The sequence below is a fragment of the Pungitius pungitius genome, chromosome 17 (genome assembly GCF_949316345.1).
Source record: "Pungitius pungitius chromosome 17, fPunPun2.1, whole genome shotgun sequence".
Taxonomy (NCBI): domain Eukaryota; kingdom Metazoa; phylum Chordata; class Actinopteri; order Perciformes; family Gasterosteidae; genus Pungitius; species Pungitius pungitius.
The window spans coordinates 5,707,897-5,731,736 of NC_084916.1; the positions used below are offsets into that span (position 1 = coordinate 5,707,897).

Below are 23,840 nucleotides of genomic sequence, written 5' to 3' on the forward strand. Positions count from 1 at the left end.
ATCTTAAATTTGAGTCTGTATTTATAATTAAGTGAATACATGTTCTTACCAGACATGGAAAGATGTATCTCTGGTCTTTCTCCTGCAGAAACACCAGGATGTCTGTCATCAATAAGACCTGGGTATCTACGCAACACAAGACACACAACATTCAATCACAGGCAGAAACACATTCAAGTTATTCTTTAGATCACTAAGTACAAATGTGTAGCCATTCTGTGCCCCCAAAATACCCATGTTTTTGTCTCACAGACTAAAAGTTGAAATTGTGGGTCCATCCTTCCCCTTTTTATTAACCCAAACAGCAGCAGTAGTCTTAATAAGAGTCACAGGGAAAAGACGGCGGGATCTCGTGGTCAGAAAGAGAAAACAGGGTGAAGAGGCAAGCCTGGATAGTCAAAAACAGGCAGAGTCAGCAATGAGGAATCAATCCAGAACATACATTAAACATTATTGGTTTAATGTATGTTCACTTTGATCAATTATGAACTCTGGAATCAATATGATCAGCATTATGCATTTTACAAAGAATATGGACATTTTGTAAAAATTAAATTTTCATGTGTTTAATTGTAAAAACCTTCAAGAAATATTTGTAAGAAAATTATTCAGGGAAGAGAAGGAATCACAATCTTAATTATGTTAACTATAGCTTATTTTTTGAGAGGAAAAACATTCCCACACAGAAAATAGAATATTAAAATGATTTGACTCAAGCTTAGATATGGTACAATATATATATATATGGACAAAATGTTGTCATTAACAAACTCCCAACCACATCCTCCAATCTGCTGACGGAAACCTCCTTAGATCCCCTACTGTGTCTCCTGGGGGGACCGAGCCTTCTCCATTCATGCCCTCTGCCACTGGAACTCTCTCCCCACACCTCTGACATTCTTTGTCATTTACCACTTTAAAACTGCCCTAAAAATCACTTATTTAAATCTACTTTTAACTTGTAACGTCAGTAGTGTTTCATTTTGTTTTTTGTAAGCACTGCATACCTTTGAGTCGGGATCCTGGGATTTTCCACGAAAGGGTCCCATTGTGGACAAGTCTCCGGCGGAACAACTCTCCGGTTTTGAAAAGTCCACCATCTCTTACTTTTGTCACGGCCCGTGGGTCCAGCTTGGCCTGGATCTCTTGCAGACACTGTGTTTTCTCCAGATCCTCCATCTGCCAACCGTGATAAAAGTCATCTTCCATATGGAGAACACATTTCTGCATTAGCAACGGTACTGCATGAGTCATGTTAAACATAATCCTGAATGGAAGTCCTGTAACTTTCCATGATGTCAGTAATCTTGCAAGAAATTCATTATGATATGACTACTGAATGTTGCTGAATCATCAGTGACCTTATTTATTTGATTTTTGCTTTCCTTGGTGGGAATGGCGCACAGCTTGGGAATTGTAATGGGTTATCATCTACTCAGATCATTAAGTTAGGTAAAAGGACACTTTAAATGCTAACTTGTTGTATTATTCAGCCTTTTCCCATGTTTTTTGTGTCATTAATGTATGCCTTCACCATTAAACTTGATTTTTAAACACGACTGCATCACTCTTCAACAGCTTATTAGTCTTCCTTACAAACAGATCCCCCGACTACTCCACTGTTACTGAACAGCGGAGCCCCAGGGGGCTTTGTGCTCATCCCTCTCATGTTCAAGGTGTACAATCACGATTACTCTCCGAAACATGAAGAGGACTCTGTTATGACATTTTCAGATGACACCACAGTCAACGACCAAATTCATTTTTTATTTTGCACAATAAAATACGACAAAATTGTGCAGGGGTTCAAGCGCCTCCTTTATTGCTGCTTAAAGAGGGATCCCTCCTCTGACTTTCTAACTAAGGTTTCTTCCCTTCTTCCCCCATGGAAGGGTTTTCATTTTTGTGTACAAATTTTGTGTGTGTGTGTGACTGTAAAGCCCTCTGGGGCAATTTTGTAATTTGCAATTGAATTGAATACAGCTCTTGTTAACAGTAGCATTAGTTTTATTTGTTTTTCATCTTATATACTTTCTTCTAAACCAGGGGTGTCAAACATACGGCCCTCCAGGGGGTCCAGCTCAGCCCGCTGGATGACTTTGCTAAGTGTGAAAAGAAAGACAGATATTGCATTTCTATAAAAGTAGCTTCTGTTCCGAAGAAGTCCAGTAGGGGTCGCTCACTGTGAGTGAGCGCATTCGTTAGACCAGGGAGCCCCGGTGGTCCACCAACTCAGGGCCAGCAGATCCCTTCCATTGGAAAAAAATCACGTCAGGTCACCATGCATGCACGATAGACCGCAGGAGCGAACAGAAAACTTTGGTAGTTCTAAGTAGTGGTCAACTCTTGCTTATTATTGCCATTTTATTAAATTCAAGATCAGCCCTGGCCAGTCAGTGCAAGTCATCCGAGTAAGGTAATAACCAAGAATCTCTGGAATCTCCGGATTGATACCTGGTACTTTTGCATTCGCTTTTGCTTCAGAGCTTGACATGGGGGGGGGGGTGAATCTGCAGCTGCCTCCGCCATTCTTTCAAATCGACACTTCGCAAAGAGATCTGCCCTCCACTGACTCTGATTGGTTTGTTTCAGGTTCACGGCCAATCAAGCCAACGATGGCAGCGAGTATTACCAGTATTATCAGGTGCTGAATAGCAGAGGTGTGGACTCGAGTCATGTGACTTGGACTCGAATCAGACTCGAGTCATGAATTTGATGACTTCAGACTCGACTCGACAAAACGTACAAAGACTTGCAACTCGACTTGGACTTTAACATCGATGACTCGTGACTTCACTTGGACTCGAGCCTTTTGACTCGAGAAGACTTGCTACTTCTCATGAAAACTGGGGGAAAACATTTTCACACGGCCGCGCCGCTCTGTTTATCTGCATCTGTCAAAAAAATGTGCGCCACCTGTATGCAGAGAGCGCGCGCTGCCTGCACGACATCCAATCACTGCAGTCCATTTTACCGTATCAACGAGACAGCTCGTTCGTTTGGACTCGACTTGAGACTTGTTGGCTTTGACGTATGACTCGACTTGGGGCTTGCCTCATCTTTGACTCGACTTGACTTGGGACTCGAGGGCAACGACTTGAGACTTACTTGTGACTTGCATAACAATGACTTTGTCCCACCTCTGCTGAATATGACAAGCATTCGGGATTATTATTATTTGCATGGAATGTTGCATTGAAGACAACACAGAAAATTGAATATTTTGAATTAGTCTTAATTCAGAATTGGACACGATATTTTATTCTCAAATACGGCCGATTCCATATTTTAAGAGACGGGTGGCAACCCTACTCGCTTTTGACAAACGAGAGGCTTGTTATTTTTCATATCGATTTGTTTTGCGCCCGTCGTATGCAGCGCTGTTGTTCCATTGGGTGCTGCTTGTTATTATTATTATTTGTGCGAACTGCCGGAAAAGTCTGGGCACCCCTGCATTACAGTTTTTCTCCATTGCTTTGGCTCAATTCTTGAAACAGAAATTACATTCTCAAAGCTCTTAATGCATTTGGTAAAATAGCCTATATGGTTCAGCACAACTACATAGATCACCTTCAAAAGGTCATATCTCACCCAAAACAGTTAACTCAAGCTTCAAAACCAAATCATTTTCTCATACAAACAGTCAGTGCCCCCAAAATGAAAACTTCCTTCTCGATTGCTATGGCTCATCTATCTCTCGAAAAAACGACATTCTCAAAGCTTTAAATACATTTGCCAAAATAACCTAGATGGTTTAGCAAAACACTATGGCACACCTACAAAAGGTCATATCTCTCCCAAAACAGACAACTCATCAGTCACAACGAATTCCTTTTCTCATACAAACAGTCAGTGCCCCCAAAATGAAAAGTCCTTTTGTCATTGTTTAAACACTGCAGGTCAAAATGTTTAGTTGTTTTGTCACTATGGCAGAGGACCATTGAAATCCCTCATGTCCACCAGTCTTTGCCCAGTCCTTCATTGACAATGGTTACTGTACTGTTTTTTTGGTCTGGCTAACAGAAAAAAATAGGATTTTAGGGTAAGATTAGCCTCCAAGGTTTGACATCACACATTGCACTCATACTACTGGAAATTGTAATTGCAATTATCATTCACAAACATAAAATAACTTCCATACATCAGAGTAAAAAGAAAATATATACAGCATAGTATACTGTAAAATAAACACAGAAACAAAAAACAATGAAAATTATATGCGGCCTACAGTGCTGTAAATAAAGCTGGTTGAAGAATAAATAAAATAAAGTTCTAGTTTCACCTGACTGTCAATTGTTACTTCAATTCAATACTGTGAATTTATCAAATGTTCCAAGGGATTCATATATGGTATTCATGGTATTATGTTCTTGAGTAATTTTGACAATTGAACAGACTATTGTGCATGTGATGACTTATACAATGAAAATACGCTGAGACGTTTTGGAGCGAAAAACAATTAGACTGAGAATCAACAATCAGTTTAGATCAACAAGATCTATTCACTTGGAAATTGTGCTAAATGTAGGCTACATGTACTTAATCATTTGCAAATATGTACTGACACATTGAGATATGTACTTAGACATTTGCAATTTACCCAAATGAATGAGAAATTCAATTCTGTATTGAGAAATTGCCAAGTGGTTTGGAGGTTTGTCCATGTTGTTTTGAGAATGTCATTTCTGTTTCAAAAAATGAGCCAAACCAATGGAGAAAAACTGTAAAACTTTCGACCACAGCATCCGCATCCCCCCAAAGAGTTAAAGCCAGGGTTCGGAATGAGAGGGGTCTGAGGTGGTCCCGGACCCCCTATAAGTCATTAGGGACCCCCTATAAGAATTTATTTTTAGATTTTGGGGGGTCCCCAACAAATATTTTTAACATTAAAAATGATTGTGAAAATGATACGTCTTTAGTGACGTTTTATACTTATAACAATAATTAATTTATTTCCTAGCGCGATTGGGCAGCAATCAGGGCAGCTAATAGTATCACAGATTGTTGTTGTGGTCTATGGCGCAGACACGTAGGTTATTGTTGAACGCAGCAAAAACGAAGCCTCACATAAAGTGAAATCCCTCATGAAAATCCTGTAAGTGCTTCGATTATGTTTAGGTCTCCATAATAATTGCTTATTAGAGTAAAAGTTGGTGTTCCTATATCAAAAGTTGCATTAACTAACTTAGATACCCAGTGTAACGTAATGATTAGAAGAGTGCGTTTGTCAACGTTTCTTGCTGTATGTGTATGAAGCCAAACAACCTGCCAGCTAACAGCAGCACATTCACAAACATATTGCTGAAAAACTACAAAACGCATCACAAATCCATTGCAGCGTTCACGATTGCATAAGTGAGCACTACATCACAACCACGTATGAAAACATGTATTCAAGAAAATATATTAAGGAAAAGATCGGAACGATCGGGATTCGAACCCCGTGGGTCAAAACATCCTAAAGCCAACGAGCCCACTGCTCTATGCAGTGAGCTATGGAGAGTCACAATTGTAACTGTGGGAATTTAGTTCATGATTTTAAACCATGAAAAACATCCCAAGACCATTATCCCATCTTCAAAATATGTCAATATAATTTTGCCTGCAGTATATAGTGTAGCAAGGTAGTCTTCAGTATTTTTATAGTTACATTTTAGGGAACCCCCCAAGAGTCCAAAGTCATTTCGAACCCTGGTTAAAGCCCCGTTATTATTGGACATGGCTACAATCTGAAGCCGAAGGTGTATTGGGTGCTCGCTCCTTTTGCTTGACGCACGCTCCTGATCTTGAATCTAGAATCGATTGCTCTACCTTAGTGTCCCGGATGTTGGTGTCTCACGGCTGAATTTTTTGGGTTGAATATTGTAACCGTCATTTCTCTTGCGGCTGAATATTTTAACAGTGATTTTTTTAGGTTGAATTTTTTTTCGGTGTTTTAATGTTGAAAAACATTCAGGTACATAATTTCAATGCATAAATATTCAGTGCTAGAAATTCAATCACCTTTTCTTTTCAACCCCCGATGACACAGATTAACTTACGCCCCCCTCTGTCGGCCGGACCATCACTGCGCCCTGTCGACCTGGCCCGCTTGAGCTCAAGTTGGGCAGTATGTGGACCCCTACCTAAAATGAGTTTGAAACCCCTGTTCTAAACTAATAGTGGCACCCAGAAACACGCACACACACACATAATATCAAATGAACACAATCCCCGATAATGTTTTTGACAAAATGTTTGCAATTGTCATTAAATTTGCTGTTTTTTATTCCTGTTCTTTCTTGAAAACAAACAAGATCTGAAGGCTATAAAATGCCTTTAAGAGGAGCAAAAATGGCAATAGCAATTAAATTGTTTTATTTTCTGTCCAAGAAAATACGTTGGTACCTGTTGGTCTATCGAACTAAGAAGTTGTCTGACCATGACGAGAGCCTGGGCCAGAGAGGAGGCTTCTTCTTCATCTTCTGTAAAATAAATAATCAAGCAACAATTTTGTGGAGGTACAACAACCCAAGCCAGCAATGTAGGGAGTCTTATATGGCATCACTGTTATTCATCTTTGAAAAACAAAATGTTCTCTTTCTAGGAAACTACTATTGCTTTGAGAATAATTTTGGTTGGCAACATGTTATTTAGTGAATCATCAACTTGGATATTGTATGTAGTAATTTAATACTGAAAATCATTTTTCAAGAGTTGAAAAACAGGCAGCTTGCCTTCAAACTAAAAGTTGCTCGTTTCCTAACGTGTTTCCTTCAGCGATCAAGTTAAGGAAGGCTAAATTACTCAATATTCAATATTATATTAATATTAAATTACTCAATATACCATTTATTAATTCATACAATGACATTAATAAATGGTATAACATCATACTTTTGCAACCTTGCCACAACTGAATAATAGGTAAGTAATTGTTTTTTATGTTAACAGTTTATTAATTTTAATGAAGGATTTTCAAAATATTTAGTTGAATGACTGAGGCGATGGTGTTGCGATGTATGATGAGTCTGACTGTAGAAAGGTTTGATTTACTGAGAATTTTGTCTGTTACTAGCTTTGTTTTCATGACAGTACCACCACATTATCCAATGTAAAATCCTTTTAAAAGTTATATAGTTCATTAAATTATCTAATGAACACGCATAAACAACTTTTACTTTGCAGGCGAATTAATCAATTTATATTATTACACTTAGATACTTGAACGAGCATACTTTTGGGAGGTAGGATTGTTTTGCACATATACATTCAATGCAACAATGACACAAGCCAAGCCTTAACTGCCTTTAGGCAGCATCAACTGTTGAACAACAAACTCAAACTTAGAATACATTTACATCACCACAGGTAGATCAATGAAATTAGGCCATACCTTTAACTGTCGTTGTTCATTATGAACATTAGCAAATTAATTATGCTTGGTCCAAAATTTTAACAAAATTCCAATTCTTAAATGATTTTACATTGCTGTTATGATTAAGATTATTTACCAGTGGTATTATCCAAAATGCGCTGAACCAGGACAGGATACTTGGAGATCCGCTGAGTCACCAACAAGATGCACTCCTGAACACCATGGCAACGTAGCAGAGGTCCACGACTCACTCGCTGCCCAGTGACAGAGAGATACAAACAGAGACAAAACTATAAATACATTAAACTATAAATAATACTATAAAAACTATAAATACCTGAATTAAAACCTTTTATACATAACTCTCAACTCATATGGAGAATGCCAGGTCAAGCTACCAGTGAAGAGAAGCCTAATGCCTAATTCTGTGCTCAACTCAATTAACAACCACTTGCAGTATGAGGATATTTAGATTAACACCCCAGCTCTATTCAAATCTATAGAGAGCAACATACTATTGTTTGAGAGATAAGATGTGATAAAATAACCTTTATTAGTTCTACCACGGGGAAACTCACAGGATTACAGAATCAAAAGTAAAAACAAAACAAATAATAAGATAGATTTGGGTTTAGGTGACAAAATTGGTTTAGTTGTCTTTCATGAACCCTAAAAGGTTAACGTGCGATGGTGGCGCATGGAGTCGTGACCTCCCCAAATGTCTCCTTTGGTGAGCGGACAAACACAGAACCCTCTACATCAAAGAGCTCCTGCACCCTTCCCCCCCCTCTGTGATGAATGGCCAGGTGAGACTCCACCCAGCCAAAGCTGAAGGACCTCATGGCATCCGCCCCAGGGTACTGAAAACCTGCGCCATCCAGCTCTAAAGTTCTCCAACATCACTTTAACCTGAGTCTGAAGCAAGAGGAAGTCCTGGTGCTATTAAAGTTGTTGTGCCTGGTCCCTGTAGCAAAGAAGACTACTCCATCTGGCCCTAATGACTACCAACAGACTCAATAAGCTGGTGAAGAAGGGTGGCTCCATAATTGGCTGCAAACAGGAGCATCCAGAACAGGTTGTGGAGAGGATGACACTGAAAAAACCAAGACCACACACTGCAGAGTACACACATAGTGCAGGTTACTCTCCACCAATTGTTCTCTTCAAGAGGAGCTGCACATGCTGCGGGCCAAAAACCACCAGTTGGAAGCAGAACACAAACTGCTGAAGATCGAGACACGGCTCTGGCCGAGGCCGAGGCTATCGTCAAAGGAGATCAGATCCTCATCACCAGGACCCAAGATTTAGAGGACGACAAAACCCTCCTTGAGAACATCTGCCTCGACTTAAAAAAAAGAAGAGAGGCATTTTTGGGAGACGGATGCAAGACCGGCAGATGGAGATGGACAAAATGAGGCGCAAGATGCAGGAGTCAAAGAAATAGAGAGAAGAGAAGAAAAAGGAGACCATTCAGGGCGTCAATATCATTGTGCCTGAGACTTCACCTTCCTTCATCTCTCACCTCATCCCCTCATCCATCTACCCCCGGTCCCTGTCCACCCGCGCTTCACCGCGATAAAGAACCCCCCCCCCCCCCCCCTCAACCCCACTACCACCTGGGGTTGACAGCGCTAAAGACGCCCTCCCCCATCAACCCCACTAACACCCCTGGCTGACAGCGCTAAAGACCCCCCCCCCCCCCTTCAACCCCACTACCACCTGGGGTTGACGGTGCTAAAGACACCCCCCACCCCCTTCAACCCCACATAAAAAGTGGCTCAGTGATCCTGTGATCTGTTGTCTCTGTGGCCCGAGCCCCTTGGAGGCTGACCCAAGGACAACCGGTCTCAGGGGAGAGTCCAGACTGAGAGCGATTCAAAAATCCACACACCCACAACCAAGCACAGTCACAGCGGCCCACGAAGCCCCCACGTTGTGGAAGGTGAAACAAAATTAAAACATAATAAAATGTCTCTTACAGCTTAATATCTCTATTTCCCAAGTGTTTAAAAAAACACAATCCAACACACAGAAAAAAGGGTTCTTAAATGGTTCTTTAGAAGGCTCTAGGTTCTACGAAGAATTGTCACGTTCTTAAGAGCCACTTCATCTATTGGATGGTTCTACATGTTTTTATATGATTCTTTGAGATATTATTACATTAATTTTTACACTCATCCGGCGGGCTGAATGTTCGACACCCCTTCTCTATGAGATCGCCATAGCAAATATTTTCTCTTTACACTCAGTAATTTCCCTTGTTAATGTAAAGCAGCTTTACTGTCAGTGATCCTGAAACCCATGTGGTACTTTTCTAGAAGTCATCAGTCATTTGAATAAAATGAACGTGGCACTGAATGATTTGATACAACCCGGCACACTGATTCAGGCGTTTTTTTCCAATTCTTTAAAATTCATTTCAGCTTTTCTTATTTCTGTATTTTTAGAAATGTTTTAATTCATTTAAGCTTTTCCAATTTCATTTGTTTCAGCAATGTTTAGAATTAATTTCTTAATTTCTGTACTTTAACCAACTTTCTGAAATTAATTTCAGCTTTATGCATTCCAACTCATTTTCAGCAGGAAATGCATTTTCTAGTTGTTATTTAATAATGTAATATTACATTTGGTTTCACACTTACAGCGTCCACCTTGTTGAAGTCCTGTTTTTTTTGTTGCTCATCCACCAAGTGTGTGGACTAAGTCTTTATACTACGTCAACTGGTCAACCATGTACTAACACTGAATGAGCGCCTGTCCCAGACAAATAATGTGAAACTGCTGACGGCGCGTTTTGAAGTAGAATCCAATTCATTTTATATTTTCATGCTGGTTCAACATAGATTATTCTGAAAAGTCTTATTAAATGAGCTACAATTAGCCAAATGCAATTCACATCCTATGTATAAACTAATGACTAATTTCTAATGCAGAGTAGGCTATTTGATCTATGTTTGTATTTTTGTTCCTGTCTTACCCGTATGAAGAACTGTAACTTCTTGTCTCTGGCCAGCAGTTCCTTGTACAATTTGACAGCCTTCAAGTGGCGGCTACAGAACTCAGCGTAGGTCTTCCGCATCTCATCTGCAAACTGGCCTGAAAACTATCAGCAGACCAAATGCACAAGATGATATGTCAGTGAACAGTGTGGAGTCAGTGTTCACACCTAAGCCCTGTGCTACAAAGTAGGATTTGGGGTTGGCGAGGTAACTTCTGCACAGTATGGCCAAAACTCCATATCATGGTATTAAGATGGTGTTAGCGTGTTAGCTCGTTCTGGCTGCTAGTGTTGCCACAAGAGGCAATACTAGCGGCTCAACAGACTTTGCAACAGTTCGTTTTCTGATCCAACTTACGTCAGATTTTCCAAAACCCTCCAAACAGACACAGGTTGTGTTGGTCCATCTCTGGTCGCTCGTTGTTTCTCCTGTATTGCTCTATTTGTGTTTTCATGTAGCAACATAGTTACTTCTTCTTGTGAACGGTACCCAGCGTGCAGTTCGGCAGGGTAATTTTTAATAAATGTACAATTATTAGTGTTAAAAAGTATGTATCTGTCACAAGTGTTTGTTGTGGGTTATTCATTGTTGTTATAAAGTCATAACCATGACTCAATCTCAACACACGTAAGACAACTAGCTCCGACCACTTTGCGATTTGCAATGAGGTGTAAAAATAAATTCTGCCGCCTGACGTCAGGGTATGAACGTTACCTGAGATATAGGCCTGTCGCAATATGTGATAAATTGACATATCGCACACTCTCTGAAATGGAGTGCAATCATTTTTGGTGTTGCGATATTTGTTGTACATATAAATGAACGTCACCAACAGATACAGAGTGGACACAGACCGGTAAAGAGAAGCAGTGACCATGTTATAAAGTGTTCTTTTTCGTAACATCTACGCCGAGCTGCTCTGTCTCTCCCTGCAGCGATGGAGCACGTCGCCCTGCCAAAAAATTGATATCGTAACAGCCCTAGAAATGTATACCCTATGGAAATATTATAGCGGTATCCCGTTTCAACCGGTATACTATGCAGCCTCAACTTCAGGGTTAAGAGATAATAAATCAACTATATAGAAGCATCGTCTACTGACCAATCAAATCTGAGTACGTAGAATGTTAGATCATATTATATCAAAATGTAATAATAGTGATATATTATATCTATATAGATATCTATATTGCAAATCTATTCATTTGCACAGTTGCAGATTTCTTGCTGGCTATTCTTCTTGCATTAGTCAGATTCAAACATGTTGTTGAAGCATGAATTATGCACCTCTGTCCTCTTATTTCTTTGGTGATATTCTTTGGTATGGTATCAACCTGCTCTAGTAGTATGTCCCCAAGCTGGTGAATTGTGAAGTTGCGGTTGGATCCAGATTGCAGGCTGCTGTTGCGCCGCAGGAGAAGCTGCGACAGGAAATGGGAGTGTATCCTGGTCAGTTGGTCCAGGCAGGGGAACATGGCATACACGGTGCACAGGTCCAGCTGAAGCTCCTCCAGCATGCCTTGCCGGAACACCCTCTCCATAATATGCAGCGTTCGCATGTGGTGTAGCTCTGTCTGAATCAGCTCTGAGAGAGACACCCAAACACAAATACACCCGCGCACAGCGTCAGCATAGGCAATGAAATGAAGTATACTTGGCATTATTTTTCTTGCTACAGTAAATACCACCTAGTACTTTCAGCTAATGTATTTTCAGAAAACATAAAATGTGTGGGTTCAAAATATGACTACTAGATCAACTAAATATGTCACCATAGATGACATCCTGCCTCTTGATGACGTTTTTGTGGTGTGTCTGCAAATAGCTGGTGTCCACAGCCATGCTCCATGAGTCAGCTTTAAAGTCCTGACCCTCCACTTCAAGATCCTCCAATACAGCAGTATAGTAGATATCTCCTAAATGAGATCAAAGAAAAAATATCAAAGATCACAGGCGGAAAAATTCTTTTTGAGTTTTAAATTTCAATTGAGTGAAAAGACTTGACCTGATTCCTAACTATTAACTGAAAATGTTCAACATGTCACGGTTTGAGTTCATGTCTTGTTTTATGTTGTAATTTCATGTCTCTTGTGTTCCTGGGTTAACTTCACTTCCTGCCTTGTCCTGTCTTCCCCTGTGATTGTCTGCAGTGTCGATCATAGTTTCCACCTGTGTCCAATCACCTGCACTTCCGCTGTGTATTTAAGCCATGTGAGTCTCTTGTTTTGTGTCACGTCATTACATGTTGTAGGTGTATGTCCCTGGTCCTTGTCGGCGGTTTGGCCACTTTTTTGGATTTGGATTCATTAAAAAAATACTTTTTTGGAAGTCTGCCTCTGCCCGCACCACCATGTAACACAACATCCATTTATGGGATGAGATGAAGATGCATTTTAAGAATTCAGGATTTGTCCACTTGGAAATACTGTATGTATACAGCCATTAACTGTGATTGTAGTCATTTCTCACATATTGGTCATATAACCATCTACAGACATAAATCCTTCATCTCTTAGAGCCGTCTACATACAAAAGGCTCCCCACAACTCATCCCACCGACTAGACGGAATCGACGGACAATCCGATTGCTCATGTCTCACAAATACAATCGTTAAACACGTTCAGTTGAGGGGAAAACATGTTGCATAGAATCAATTCTGACTTCAAGAACAAACATTTTGCCATGGTCATTGCTGTCAAAATAGGATAATTTGGTTACGAGGCACACCTTCTTTATTTTATTTTTTTATTTTACAAAGTGGAACAATGGAACTCCACTGTCCCACGTTCCAACAACAACAACTTGTGAAATTAGTTAAGTACAAAAGAAAATGTCCTTCTGTTTTTTTTTCTTTTTCTTGCTTTCTTTCTCTCTTTTTGTGTCTTATTTTTGTAACTAACTAACTTTAAAAAAGTTAATTAAATTTAAAAGCCAAGTTTCTTCATATTTTTTCTGTAGAAATCCAAACTAATGTGTATGCCATTATATTAAATAAAGATACGGAATTATCTTGGAAGTTGGGAAGTAAAAACAATTGTTTTGACCTTTCATAAAACCTATTCCCTTTTATTCCGTTCTCACTCCGTATAACTCGATACAGCGCAGACGCAAAACTATACAGAATTACAGAAAGGGTTGAGCAGTAATAAAAAAATATGGTTTATTTGTGAATTATATAGTTAAACTCAGCGTGTAGGCGTCCAATCATCTGAAAGATCTTAACGCACGTGACAGGCCTACCCCAGTTCTCCAGGGGAGTTCAGTACGCATTGGATTCATTAAAACATATAGAGCTTGACCCATCAAAGTTCTCTTGCTTTCTCTGTCACACTGTTCACCTTACAAGCAATTGTCTTACCTAACAACAGTCATTGCCGCGTATTACCTTCATATTTTTAAAAAAACGTTACCTAGATCTTTATCACAGTTTACCTAATTCTGCCAAATCACGTCATTCATTACCACCTAAGGTAGGAAGTTTAATCTCAATTACAGTTTTCACCTCCTATTACATACTTGCCTCACTTACCTTTCTACCTATACGAATAATAATTTGCTGCACTATACACTTTATGTAGCCACACAACATCTCTCGCCAATGTCACAACATTTCCCAGTTATTTTACTATGTAATGTATAGGTTGAATGTAGTGATACCGTCATCATTGAGAGACTCCACTGACATAGCTCTGGTCCTGAAGCTGAGGGAGTCTGTAGACTGGGAAAGGATCCTGCGCAGCCCGAGGGGAGAGTCGTCATTCAAGGTCCTACAATACACACACACACACACACACACATATGGGTAGCTGGTAGCACGGGCACTACAGGCATGAACTACCTGCTTGGTATGCATTTGGATACAACATGTCCCGACTTTTCTTCTGGGACTGAAGCCAATTGGAATGTGCTCACCTAAAATGAAAAGAAAGATTGAAAATGTATTCTGTTGGCCGACGGTGGTTCAGTGAAGAGTAAGGTGGTCCTTCATTCATAAGATCTGCAATTTGATCACTGGTTCCACTAGCCAGCCTGTCAATGTGTCCTCGGGCCAGACACACAATCCCCAAATTGCTCCCGAGCTGTGACTATGGTGTGTGAATGTTAGTTAATGATTTGCACTGTTACCAGTGTATGAATGGATAAATAATATCATGTACTGTAAAAAAAACAAATTGAGAGTTTGGAAGACAGTATATACAGTATATATTATGTCAAACTGATTATTATTTGATATTTACATTAATTTAGCATTAAATCGACCTGGGATTTAGCTGAGTTGGATTCGGTTGCCTTACCTAGAACATTTTCCACCTGCCACCACTACTCTCCACTGAGCCAGTGTATGGCTGAACAAAGTCTAGCATCAATTACTGGGTTCAAGAACTATCCTGTAATTAATGAAATGAATTAGTTTGCTGAGAGTCTACAGACTGGCTTTTATATTACTGTGTTGTAGCTTCTGGTCAAAAGTGGGCCTCACCCTGCAATGTTGTTGGTGGAGACACTCTTGGACAGGGATAGACTGGAGCGTCCACGGCGGGATCCAAGCAGGGACTGTCGGAAGCTGTCAGAAGCGTTGATAGCTGATCTTGGACGCTCACGCATTCCTGGAGCTGTGGAGAAAATAAGAGTTGTGGCAGTAAAAGGAGAGAAACAAGCAATCACTGAATGAGAACGATTTCAGGTTGGTAAAGGACAATATTTATGTGTCTGTAAGAAAAGTTCTTACTCTTTGTGCGAAGTGTGACATTCTGTACGGATGAGTTATTCCGCATTAGGGCTATCTTCTGCTGCTGTATAATAAGAGACACAGATCAGTATATTATATATACAATAGCATTCCATACAAAGTATATATGAATACGCTTGGGTGTCACATTTAGGAGAAGTCTTGTTGTGAAATCTTATGTCGCATGAACATAACAACCTCAGATATTGACGACTCCTCTATTCCAATACAAGAAACTTTGGAAATAACAGCTCTGCCATTTCTAATTCTCAATGACATTTTCATGTGGAGGAAATTTAATGAACAGATCTACTGGCATGCCCTTCTTCAGTTGTCTTACAAACAATCTATCAGGTTTATCTAAAAATGTAACTGATTTCATTTATACATCAACATGAGAATGTAAATGTACTCAAACTCCTCATAAGCTCCTCATTGGTGTTAAATTAAGCGTGCCAGTATTTTAGCCTTGGATAGTTTAAAATGTACACCACGCATGTGCGGTCACCCGCAGGAGCTTACAGAAACCTTGGTAGTGCTAATTATCGATCCTTGCTTACTAACAAACACATTTCGATTAATTCAAAAGCTTCTGGCAGAGGAGAGGCTCATTGTTTTTTATATCGATTCGTTCACCGCTTATGGTATGCTGCGCCGTTGTTCCAATTGGTTACCACTTCTACTGGTAGTTGGGCAAACCAGCGGACGGGGAGGAGGCGGGAAGATAGCTCGCCATAGGTCGATTGAAAAGCAGCTCACGAGCCGAAAGGGTGGGCTCCCCTAATATAGAGAGTGGGGCATGATTGATGTTGTGTTCTCTAACACTTCTTCAAACAGCCTCTGTTTTTGTGTCATATAATTCTACTCTTCTGCATTGTAGCTACTCTTTCTTTGAAATAGTGTGACATTGTTCTGTGTTGTATATCTTCAATTGGTCATAATTAGTAGCAATGAGTATGCAGAATATCACTTTAAGGTTTTAAATACTCAGAGTTTGTGATGATTTGTGATGTAGCATGTGTTACCCTCTGTTTCATTTTGGCACAGTTTGGCAAAGTGTCTCGACAGCGGTTGTGGATAGTAACATTGCAAGCTGGAAAAAAAGAGGACACACATGTTATATCTCCTCTCTCGTAAACACGTATTTCCTTCAAGACAAGGTTTGAAAATACGTGGTTAGTGTTGAACAAAACAAAGTTGCAATACTGCCTGGTCAGCTTAAGTAAAATACATCAGTTTGGCTCATAATGAATAAAGAATCGAAACAAAATAAACAGAAATGCTTAGTTATGTTTATACAACTAAACTACATTGTTCAAACAGACCCAGATGGAATTTTTTGGTTTTCTTAGTTTTTCTTACCCAACCACCAACCAGACCTTCTTGGCGCAGTTTTGGTATTTGGGAATGTAGATCATAGATACCTTCAGTCTTTCTGAAGTAATATGTGATTGAACTTTTTCTTGTACTTCAGTTTACCCACCTTTCACTGTATATGTGCTCTAACTCCATACTTACTAGGGCAGCTGAGCGCCTCCTTGGCAGTTATACTCTTGTTGCATGCTGTACAGAGTGTGGTTCCTGACACAGTCAATGACACGAAGAGGTGACCATTGCTGTAACGTGCCTCCCTTTCCCTTGCCGCCTTTTCTCGTTCCCTCATATGCTCTCTCTCTTTATTCTGAAAAAGAAAACAGACTCAATGTGAAAAACACTTTTTAAGGAGAAATCCAATCCAATTACATTGGGACACTTCAGAGAATTGGCCCCCAACTTGAGGTCTTGGTCCGCCTCAGTGGAGTTTTTAATAATATCTGTTCCATATGAATCCTAGGGCTCCCTACAATGACGTCAAAGGTCCCCTACACATTTTCCTCTCTTCCTTTTACATGAACATTGTAAAAGAAGAAGTCAGAGTGGACAAATAACAGGGAATACATAAAAAGCAAGGACAGGGATTGAAATGTAGAAGATTTAGGAATTGATGTTAAAATTGATGAGGAAAATTAAACAAAGTCAGAAGCACTTTTTACTGGAGGCTTGCATCTACTTTCATAGTTCCCAAAATTCCCAAAGACCATGGTCCTAACCAAAAAGCCACATTTTAGTCCCACCAAACTAGGTGGCCCGTTAGGATATGATTTAACCATTGATCTTTTCTTTGCTAGTATGAAATACATTTTGAATAGGCTTCTAAAAACCAATCTTTTGCAATATGGCCAGATATGGCCAGCCCATACTCCAGTAGACTTGAAGCCGATATTGACCTTGGTGACCTCAAAATGCACACCTCACAAGCCATATAGATCTTCTGCTGCTAAGGGGAAAGAGTGTGGGTAGAAGAGATCTTGAATAATCTAGCATTGACTGCAACTTTGATTGGTCAATAAAACTGTACCTAGCTCAGATTTTAATTTAACTTGTGAGCTACAGCTTTTTAGGTACTTTTATTTATTTTGTTTTTATTATAATATTTTCTTCGTTGTGACTTTGTCAAGGTAAAATGGTAAATTATTTTAGCTGCACACTGCCATCATTCCAGCAGGTCCAGTTTGAACTACCTAAGCTTGGGGCCCTAGATGTGGAGCTACACATCGGGTTGAGGGCTCCCCGCCGATTTGCAAGAGGCTCCGGACCTCGCTAGATCTGGAGGACATGATTTAAGCCAAGCTGGGAGGGAACTTGATCGCCTGGCCAAGACTTCTGGACTCATTACTCAACCTGTTTTCAATTTCTTTTTGTCGCGTACACTGAGAGAACTTTACAGGTTACTGGGTGTTAAGTCCATTCGGACAAGTGTACCACCCGCAGACCGATGGGCTGGTGGAATGTATGAATAAGACCCTAAAGTCCATGATCTGTAAATGTATTAGCGAAGATGAACGGAATTGGGATAACTGGCTTGATCCTCTGTTGTTTGCAGTACGGGAGGTTTCCCAGGCCTCCACGGGATTTTCTCCCTGTGAACTTTTGTCTGGCAGGACACGAGGGAGGTGGTGGAACGAATTAAAGAAAACTAGGAGGAAGGCCTGAGCCCCTGCAAGAACAAGATCCAGTAAGTCCTGGACTTTGAGTAAAGCGCCACACACTGGGTAGAATGTCATGTAAGAATTTGCTCTGGGCAACAACGGCTGTACGACAGAAGAGCCAGGCTGCGACAATTCACACCGGGAGAAAAGGTACTTGTATTACTTCCTTCTTCCAACTCTAAACTCCTGGCTAGTTGTGGCAAGGGCTCTTTGAGGTCACACGGCAGGTGGGGGACTATGAGGTGGTGCGGTCTGACAGAGGCAGAGCTACGCAAAAACACCACTCACTGCCTACTTGGATGACGTCGTTATCCACAGCACCACCTGGGCGGGGCATGTGCGGCAGGTAGGCATGGTGCTCGAGTCCCTGAGACAGTCTAGGCTCACTGCCAACCCGGGAAAGTGTGTAGTTGGACGGAGGGAGGTATGGTATCTAGGGTACCACTTCAGGGGCGGGCAGGTGCGCCCTCAGGTGGACAAGACGACAGCGATCGCGGCTTGACCGCGGCCCAAGATGAAAAAAGAGGTGAGGCGGTTTTTGACCTATCTGACCCGCAAAGGTGCCTCAGATCCAGTCCAGTGTTCTGAGCAGTGCCAGCCGGCGTTTGAGAAGGTAAAGTAGGCCCTCGGTGGGGAACCACTCCTCTACACCCCAACTTTTCTCTTCCCATTACTGCAGACCGACGCATCGGACTTTTAAGGTTAAGGCCGGGGGCGCAGATGGTCATGGCAGACTTCCTCTTCTGCCCTCTCGAGGGAGAGGGGTGGAGTAGGTTAAGTCGGAGGCCTCCCCTGGCCTAAGCTTCGGCAGTGGGGGTATGTGGTGGCGGGCGTGGTTTGGCTTGGCTGCAGAGGGGGAGAGAGAGGGGGAGTGGCTCAGGGAACGGTGCTAGGTGGCGGCAATTAGCCTCAGCTGCAGAAAATGACATTTATGTTTGTCTCCCTGTATTTTAATGCAGTAGGGGCGATCCAGCGAGACGGAGGTCGCCAGACAGGAGAGCTGAATGCCGGGAGCCCACAGAGCATTCCGACTGAAAAATATAGAATATCTAAATAAAAAGTATTCCGACCAACCCTGCTGCGTTATCCTTCCTTTCGGACCCCCCAAGGACCCAGCTTGTTACAGAAGCGCATGTCCAAATAAGAGCACACGTTAGCAACCGAACAGACTAAACCTGGAAAAGAGCTTGACCAGAGAAGTTGCAGTTGTGTAGAGGATGCTATTGGGCCAAATTGCCATTTGTAAACATCATAAAAATCATATGAAGTAACTACATCTTTAACTTTAAATGTGTGTGCCAAGTTAAGCGGCTCAAGCATATTTACTCCCTTGCACTGAAGAACGGGTTGCCACAGCAACAGCGTAATATGAAAGAAGAAGATCAAAACTTTTAATCACCATCCTTGGGATTCTTGTGTTGATCTGGTTAAATGGCTAGCTAGATCTCTCATCTCATCGTCATCCGCTTATCCAGGTTCCAGCAGGGGATCCTAAACTTTCCTTTTGCAGGCCACATCTACCAGCTCGGACTGGGAGATCCCATGGTGTCCGCAGGCCAGTGTGGAGATATAATCTCACCACCTAATCCTGGGTCTCCCATGGGGCATCCTCCCTGCATCGGCATCAGATGTCCAAACCACCTCAACTGGCTGGTTTCAACACAAAGGAGCAGCGGTTCTACTTAAACGCCCTCACGGTGTCACGGGGGCTGGTGCAGGTAGGCAGGGAGGACTCAGAAGCAGAGTTTTCTAACAAGTGCTCTTTAATTGAACCGAAGACTGCAGACGGACGTGCACCAATGACGGGCAAAATATAATAATGATGCGACAGGAGACACCAGGCACACAGGGCTTAAATACACAAGGGGGATGTGCAGGTGATTGGACACAGGTGGAAACAATCAGACACGGCAGACAATCACAGGACAAGGCAGGAAGTGAAGCTAACCCAGGGACACAAGAACATAAAACTACAAATTAAAGCAGGAAGGAAGCCCAAACCGTGACACACGGATACCTGAGCTTTTCACTAGGGCTGGGTGGTATGGCCAAAAATCCATATCACAGTATTTAGAAAGATTCTGAAGGTTTCCCGGTATGTGACGGTATTGCTAAGTAAACACGTTAATTCATTGACCCCGAAAAAAAACCCACCTACCCGAACAGTTGTTTGCCACTCGCTGGCCAACTTGCTCGCAACTGGCCGGGAGTTAGCTTGTTAGCGTTCTAGCGTGTGAGTACCGATTGTAGGATGTTAAGGGGGTCTATTTTGTTGAGACAAGCAATTTCACAGTGGAAAGAATAAATGACCATGACGTTTCCATTGGCCATGTCAAAAGTATTGCGAGTAAACAGACAAAGACAACAAAGTGTTGCGTTTAGGTCCCTGGTTCTCATGAAGTCGGCGGAGCTTTACACTCTTGCAAATTTGTTAAATATCACATATCATATATATACCTCCACTCCTCCTCTCAGGAAGCAGGAATCAACGTTTATTGCCATTAAATGTTAGACATACATGGAAATTTACTTGGCGGTTCGTGCATGACGGAAGATAGTACAATAATGACAACATAGTGCAGCAATAAGATAAAAATAAAATAAAAGTATAATAAAATATATGCTATGGGTAGTACGCTGAAGCTAAAGCTATGGGTTAGTAAGTAAGAAGAAATAAAGATAAAATTAGAAATAAAATTAAAGATGAAAGTGACAAAGTGAATGTACATGGGAGTGAGAGTCAGTCAGGGGGGGCCAGGGCTCTGTTGATGAGAAGAAACTGTTCGTGTGGCGGGAGGTCTTAGTCCTGATGGACCTCAGCCTCCTGCCAGATAGAAGGGGCACAAACAGTTCATGTCCAGGGTGAGAGGGGTCGGCTACAATCTTTTTGGCTCGCTTCAAAGTCCTGGAAGCAAACGAGTCCTAAAGAGAAGGCAGATTGCAGCCAATTAGCCTCTCTGCAGAGCGGATGACACGCTGCAACCTGCTCTTGTCCTTGGCAGTGGCTGCAGCGTACCACACGGTGATGGAGGAGCAGAGGATGGACTCGAGGATGGCGTGTAGAAGTGCACCATCATCGACTTTGGCAGGTTGAATTTCTTCAGCTGCCTCAGGAAGAACATCCTCTGTTTAGCCTTTTTGGTGATGGAGCTGATGTGCAGCTCCCACTTGAGGTCCTTGGTGATGATGGTGCCCAGGAAACGGAAGGAATCAGAGCAGAGGGGAAAGAACGCAGCCTTGGGGGGAACCGGTGCTGATGGACCGAGAGGTTTCCCCAGCTTCACGTGCTACTTCCTATCGGACAGGAAGTCAGTGATCCACTTGCAGGTGGAATCGGGCACGTGCAGTTGAGAGAGTTTGTCCTGCAGCAGAGACGGGATGATGGTGTTGAAGGCAGAGCTGAAGTCCACAAACAGGATCCTGGTGTAGGTTCCTGGGGAATCAAGATGCTGGAGGATGAAGTGGAGGGCCTTGTTGACAGCATCGTCTACAGACCTGTTGGCTCTGTAGGCAAACTGCAGGGGGTCCAGGAGGGGGTCGGTGAGGGACTTTAGGTGGGACAGGACCAGCCGTTCAAAGGACTTCCTGACTACAGAGGTCAGGGCGACGGGCCTGTAGTCATTCATTCCTGTGATCCTGGGCTTCTTGGGAACAGGGTTGATGGTGGAGGCCTTGAAGCAGCCTGGGACATGGCATGTCACCAAGGAGGTGTTGAAGATGGCGGGGAACACAGGAGGCAGCTGGTCAGCACAATGCTACGAGACGGAGTCCGCAACGGCTGCTTTACGGGGGTTTTCTCTTTTGAAGAGCTGATTGACGTCACTCTCCAGGACAGAAAGGCGCGGTGGGGGAGGGGAGAGTAATCCAAAGGTGTGAGCACCTGATGGGTCGGGGAAGGTGATGGAGTTGTCTTTCAAATCTGCAGTAGAACTCATTCAGCTCATCTGCCAGGTGAAGGTCATTCATGGAAAAGGGGGGTTTTCAGCTTGTAGTTTGTGAGGTATTTAAAGCCTCTCCAAATTGAAGCAGAGTCATTAGCTGAAAACTTTTGTTGGAGTTTCAGAGTACAGTCGTTTAGCGTCTCTCACCGCCTTGCTAAACCTTTATTTAGACTCTGTGTAGAAGTCTTTGTCCCCACTCCTATGGAAGTAAATCTGTGCCATCGGGGGTTGAAATAACAAGGTGATTGAATTTCTAGCACTGAATATTTATGCATGGAAATTATGTACCTGAATGTTTTTCAACATTAAAACACCGCAAAAAATTCAACCAAAAAAAAAAAACTGTTGAAATATTCAGCCGCAAAAGAAATGGAGGTTACAATATTCAACCCGAAAAATGTCAACCTTGACACACCAACATCCGGGACACTAAGGAAGAGCAATCGATTCTAGACACGTTTTGGTTCAGGGTGAACATTATATGTTCTTTTATGTATTTCTTCATACGTTGCCACACTGATGGCATGAAGAAGAGATAATGCCCCGTTATTATTGGACATGGCTACAATCCGAAGCCGAAGGTGTTTTGAGTGCTCGCTCCTTTAGCTTGACGCACGCTCCTGATCTTGAATCTAGAATCGAGTCTTTTTTTTATTTCAACCCCCGATGTGCACAGATTTACTTCCATACACTCCTGAATGCCTGATCCTTCTGCAGATGTAGTTTTCTGAGTCCAGTATCGATCCGCAGAGCCACAATCTCCGTGAAGCACAAAATGGAGGATGAAGACAAGTCTCTGGCCGTTTCTCAATACCTAAGACGGCGAGAACGGACTCGCGTTCCCGCGAGAATAGACTCGGGAGACAGACTCGGGAGTCCTGACTCGCAGGTTCGGGAGAACGGAGAACGGTCATTTCCGCAGTTGGAACAGCAGCTGACTTGATGACGTCACCACGTCAGCTGGTCTTGCTAATACGTTTTTATTTTAGTTTTTGACTTAAACATTTTACTATTCAGTCAGAAAATTACATTACGTTACTTAAAAAAAGTTGTATTTATAAACTTCGACATAAAGTTGTGTTTATTTTCCTCTGTCGTTGTTGCCTGTTGCTGAGGTGAAATGCATTCTGGGATATATGTCTCTCACAAGAACAGACGAGCCTGCTCCGATGCATGCCCGGTAAAATGGGCGGGGCGAGCCACATCCGGGTATTATGACCGTTCTCGGCCAGATGCGGACTTGAGAATTGGAACAGTACTCGGGCTGAGACTGATGACGTTTCACGAGTCCACGAGAACAAAAGTCCACACAAGAACGCATATTGAGAAACGGCCTCTGTCTCTTCTCACCAGCAGCTGAAGTTCGTCCAGTTTGTTACACATTGAGCGCACGTTGGAGAGAAAGATGCCTGGCAGCGGTGTGCGAGAACCACGCTTGAGGAGTTGCACTAACGAGCCGGCACGTTTACCTCTCACCGCGTCTCACCGCGTGAACAACAAAAAACAAAGAGCACCGAAACACTGACGGTAGGAGAAACACTGGAGGTGATGGTGTATTTTTGTGTGGACATACATACATCCTACAGCCTAGTGTAAACAAATAGGCCTGTTATGAATTCTATCTTTGACTGATAATATTACATTACATGTCATTTAGCTGACATTTTTATCCAAAGCGACTTACAATAAGTGCATTTCAACCGTAAAGATACAAACTCAGAAGGTGCCATTAGAAGTACAATTTAAGTGCTACGATTTGTTAGTGGTACAGTTTGTTAGTGTTT

The 23,840-nt window shown here is 42.0% G+C and overlaps 1 protein-coding gene across 5 annotated transcripts in view; it reads right to left on the reverse strand.

The window, feature by feature from the left end:
* arhgef1a (Rho guanine nucleotide exchange factor (GEF) 1a) overlaps positions 1 to 23,840 on the reverse strand; it is a 44,149-nt gene that overhangs the window by 15,133 nt on the left and 5,176 nt on the right. For 4 of the 5 annotated variants that reach the window (XM_037473371.2, XM_037473370.2, XM_037473368.2 and 1 more), the window contains exons 2-13: positions 16,605 to 16,767; positions 16,112 to 16,179; positions 15,087 to 15,150; positions 14,838 to 14,970; positions 14,015 to 14,124; positions 12,129 to 12,272; positions 11,691 to 11,941; positions 10,335 to 10,460; positions 7,494 to 7,611; positions 6,388 to 6,464; positions 1,008 to 1,179; positions 50 to 126 (exon numbers count right to left, since the gene is read on the reverse strand). In XM_037473371.2, the coding sequence (XP_037329268.2) occupies positions 50 to 126; positions 1,008 to 1,179; positions 6,388 to 6,464; positions 7,494 to 7,611; positions 10,335 to 10,460; positions 11,691 to 11,941; positions 12,129 to 12,272; positions 14,015 to 14,124; positions 14,838 to 14,970; positions 15,087 to 15,150; positions 16,112 to 16,179; positions 16,605 to 16,767 (1,503 nt within the window). The remainder of the gene's footprint in view (positions 1 to 49; positions 127 to 1,007; positions 1,180 to 6,387; positions 6,465 to 7,493; positions 7,612 to 10,334; positions 10,461 to 11,690; positions 11,942 to 12,128; positions 12,273 to 14,014; positions 14,125 to 14,837; positions 14,971 to 15,086; positions 15,151 to 16,111; positions 16,180 to 16,604; positions 16,768 to 23,840) is intronic. The other variant, XM_037473369.2, reaches the window with a different exon arrangement.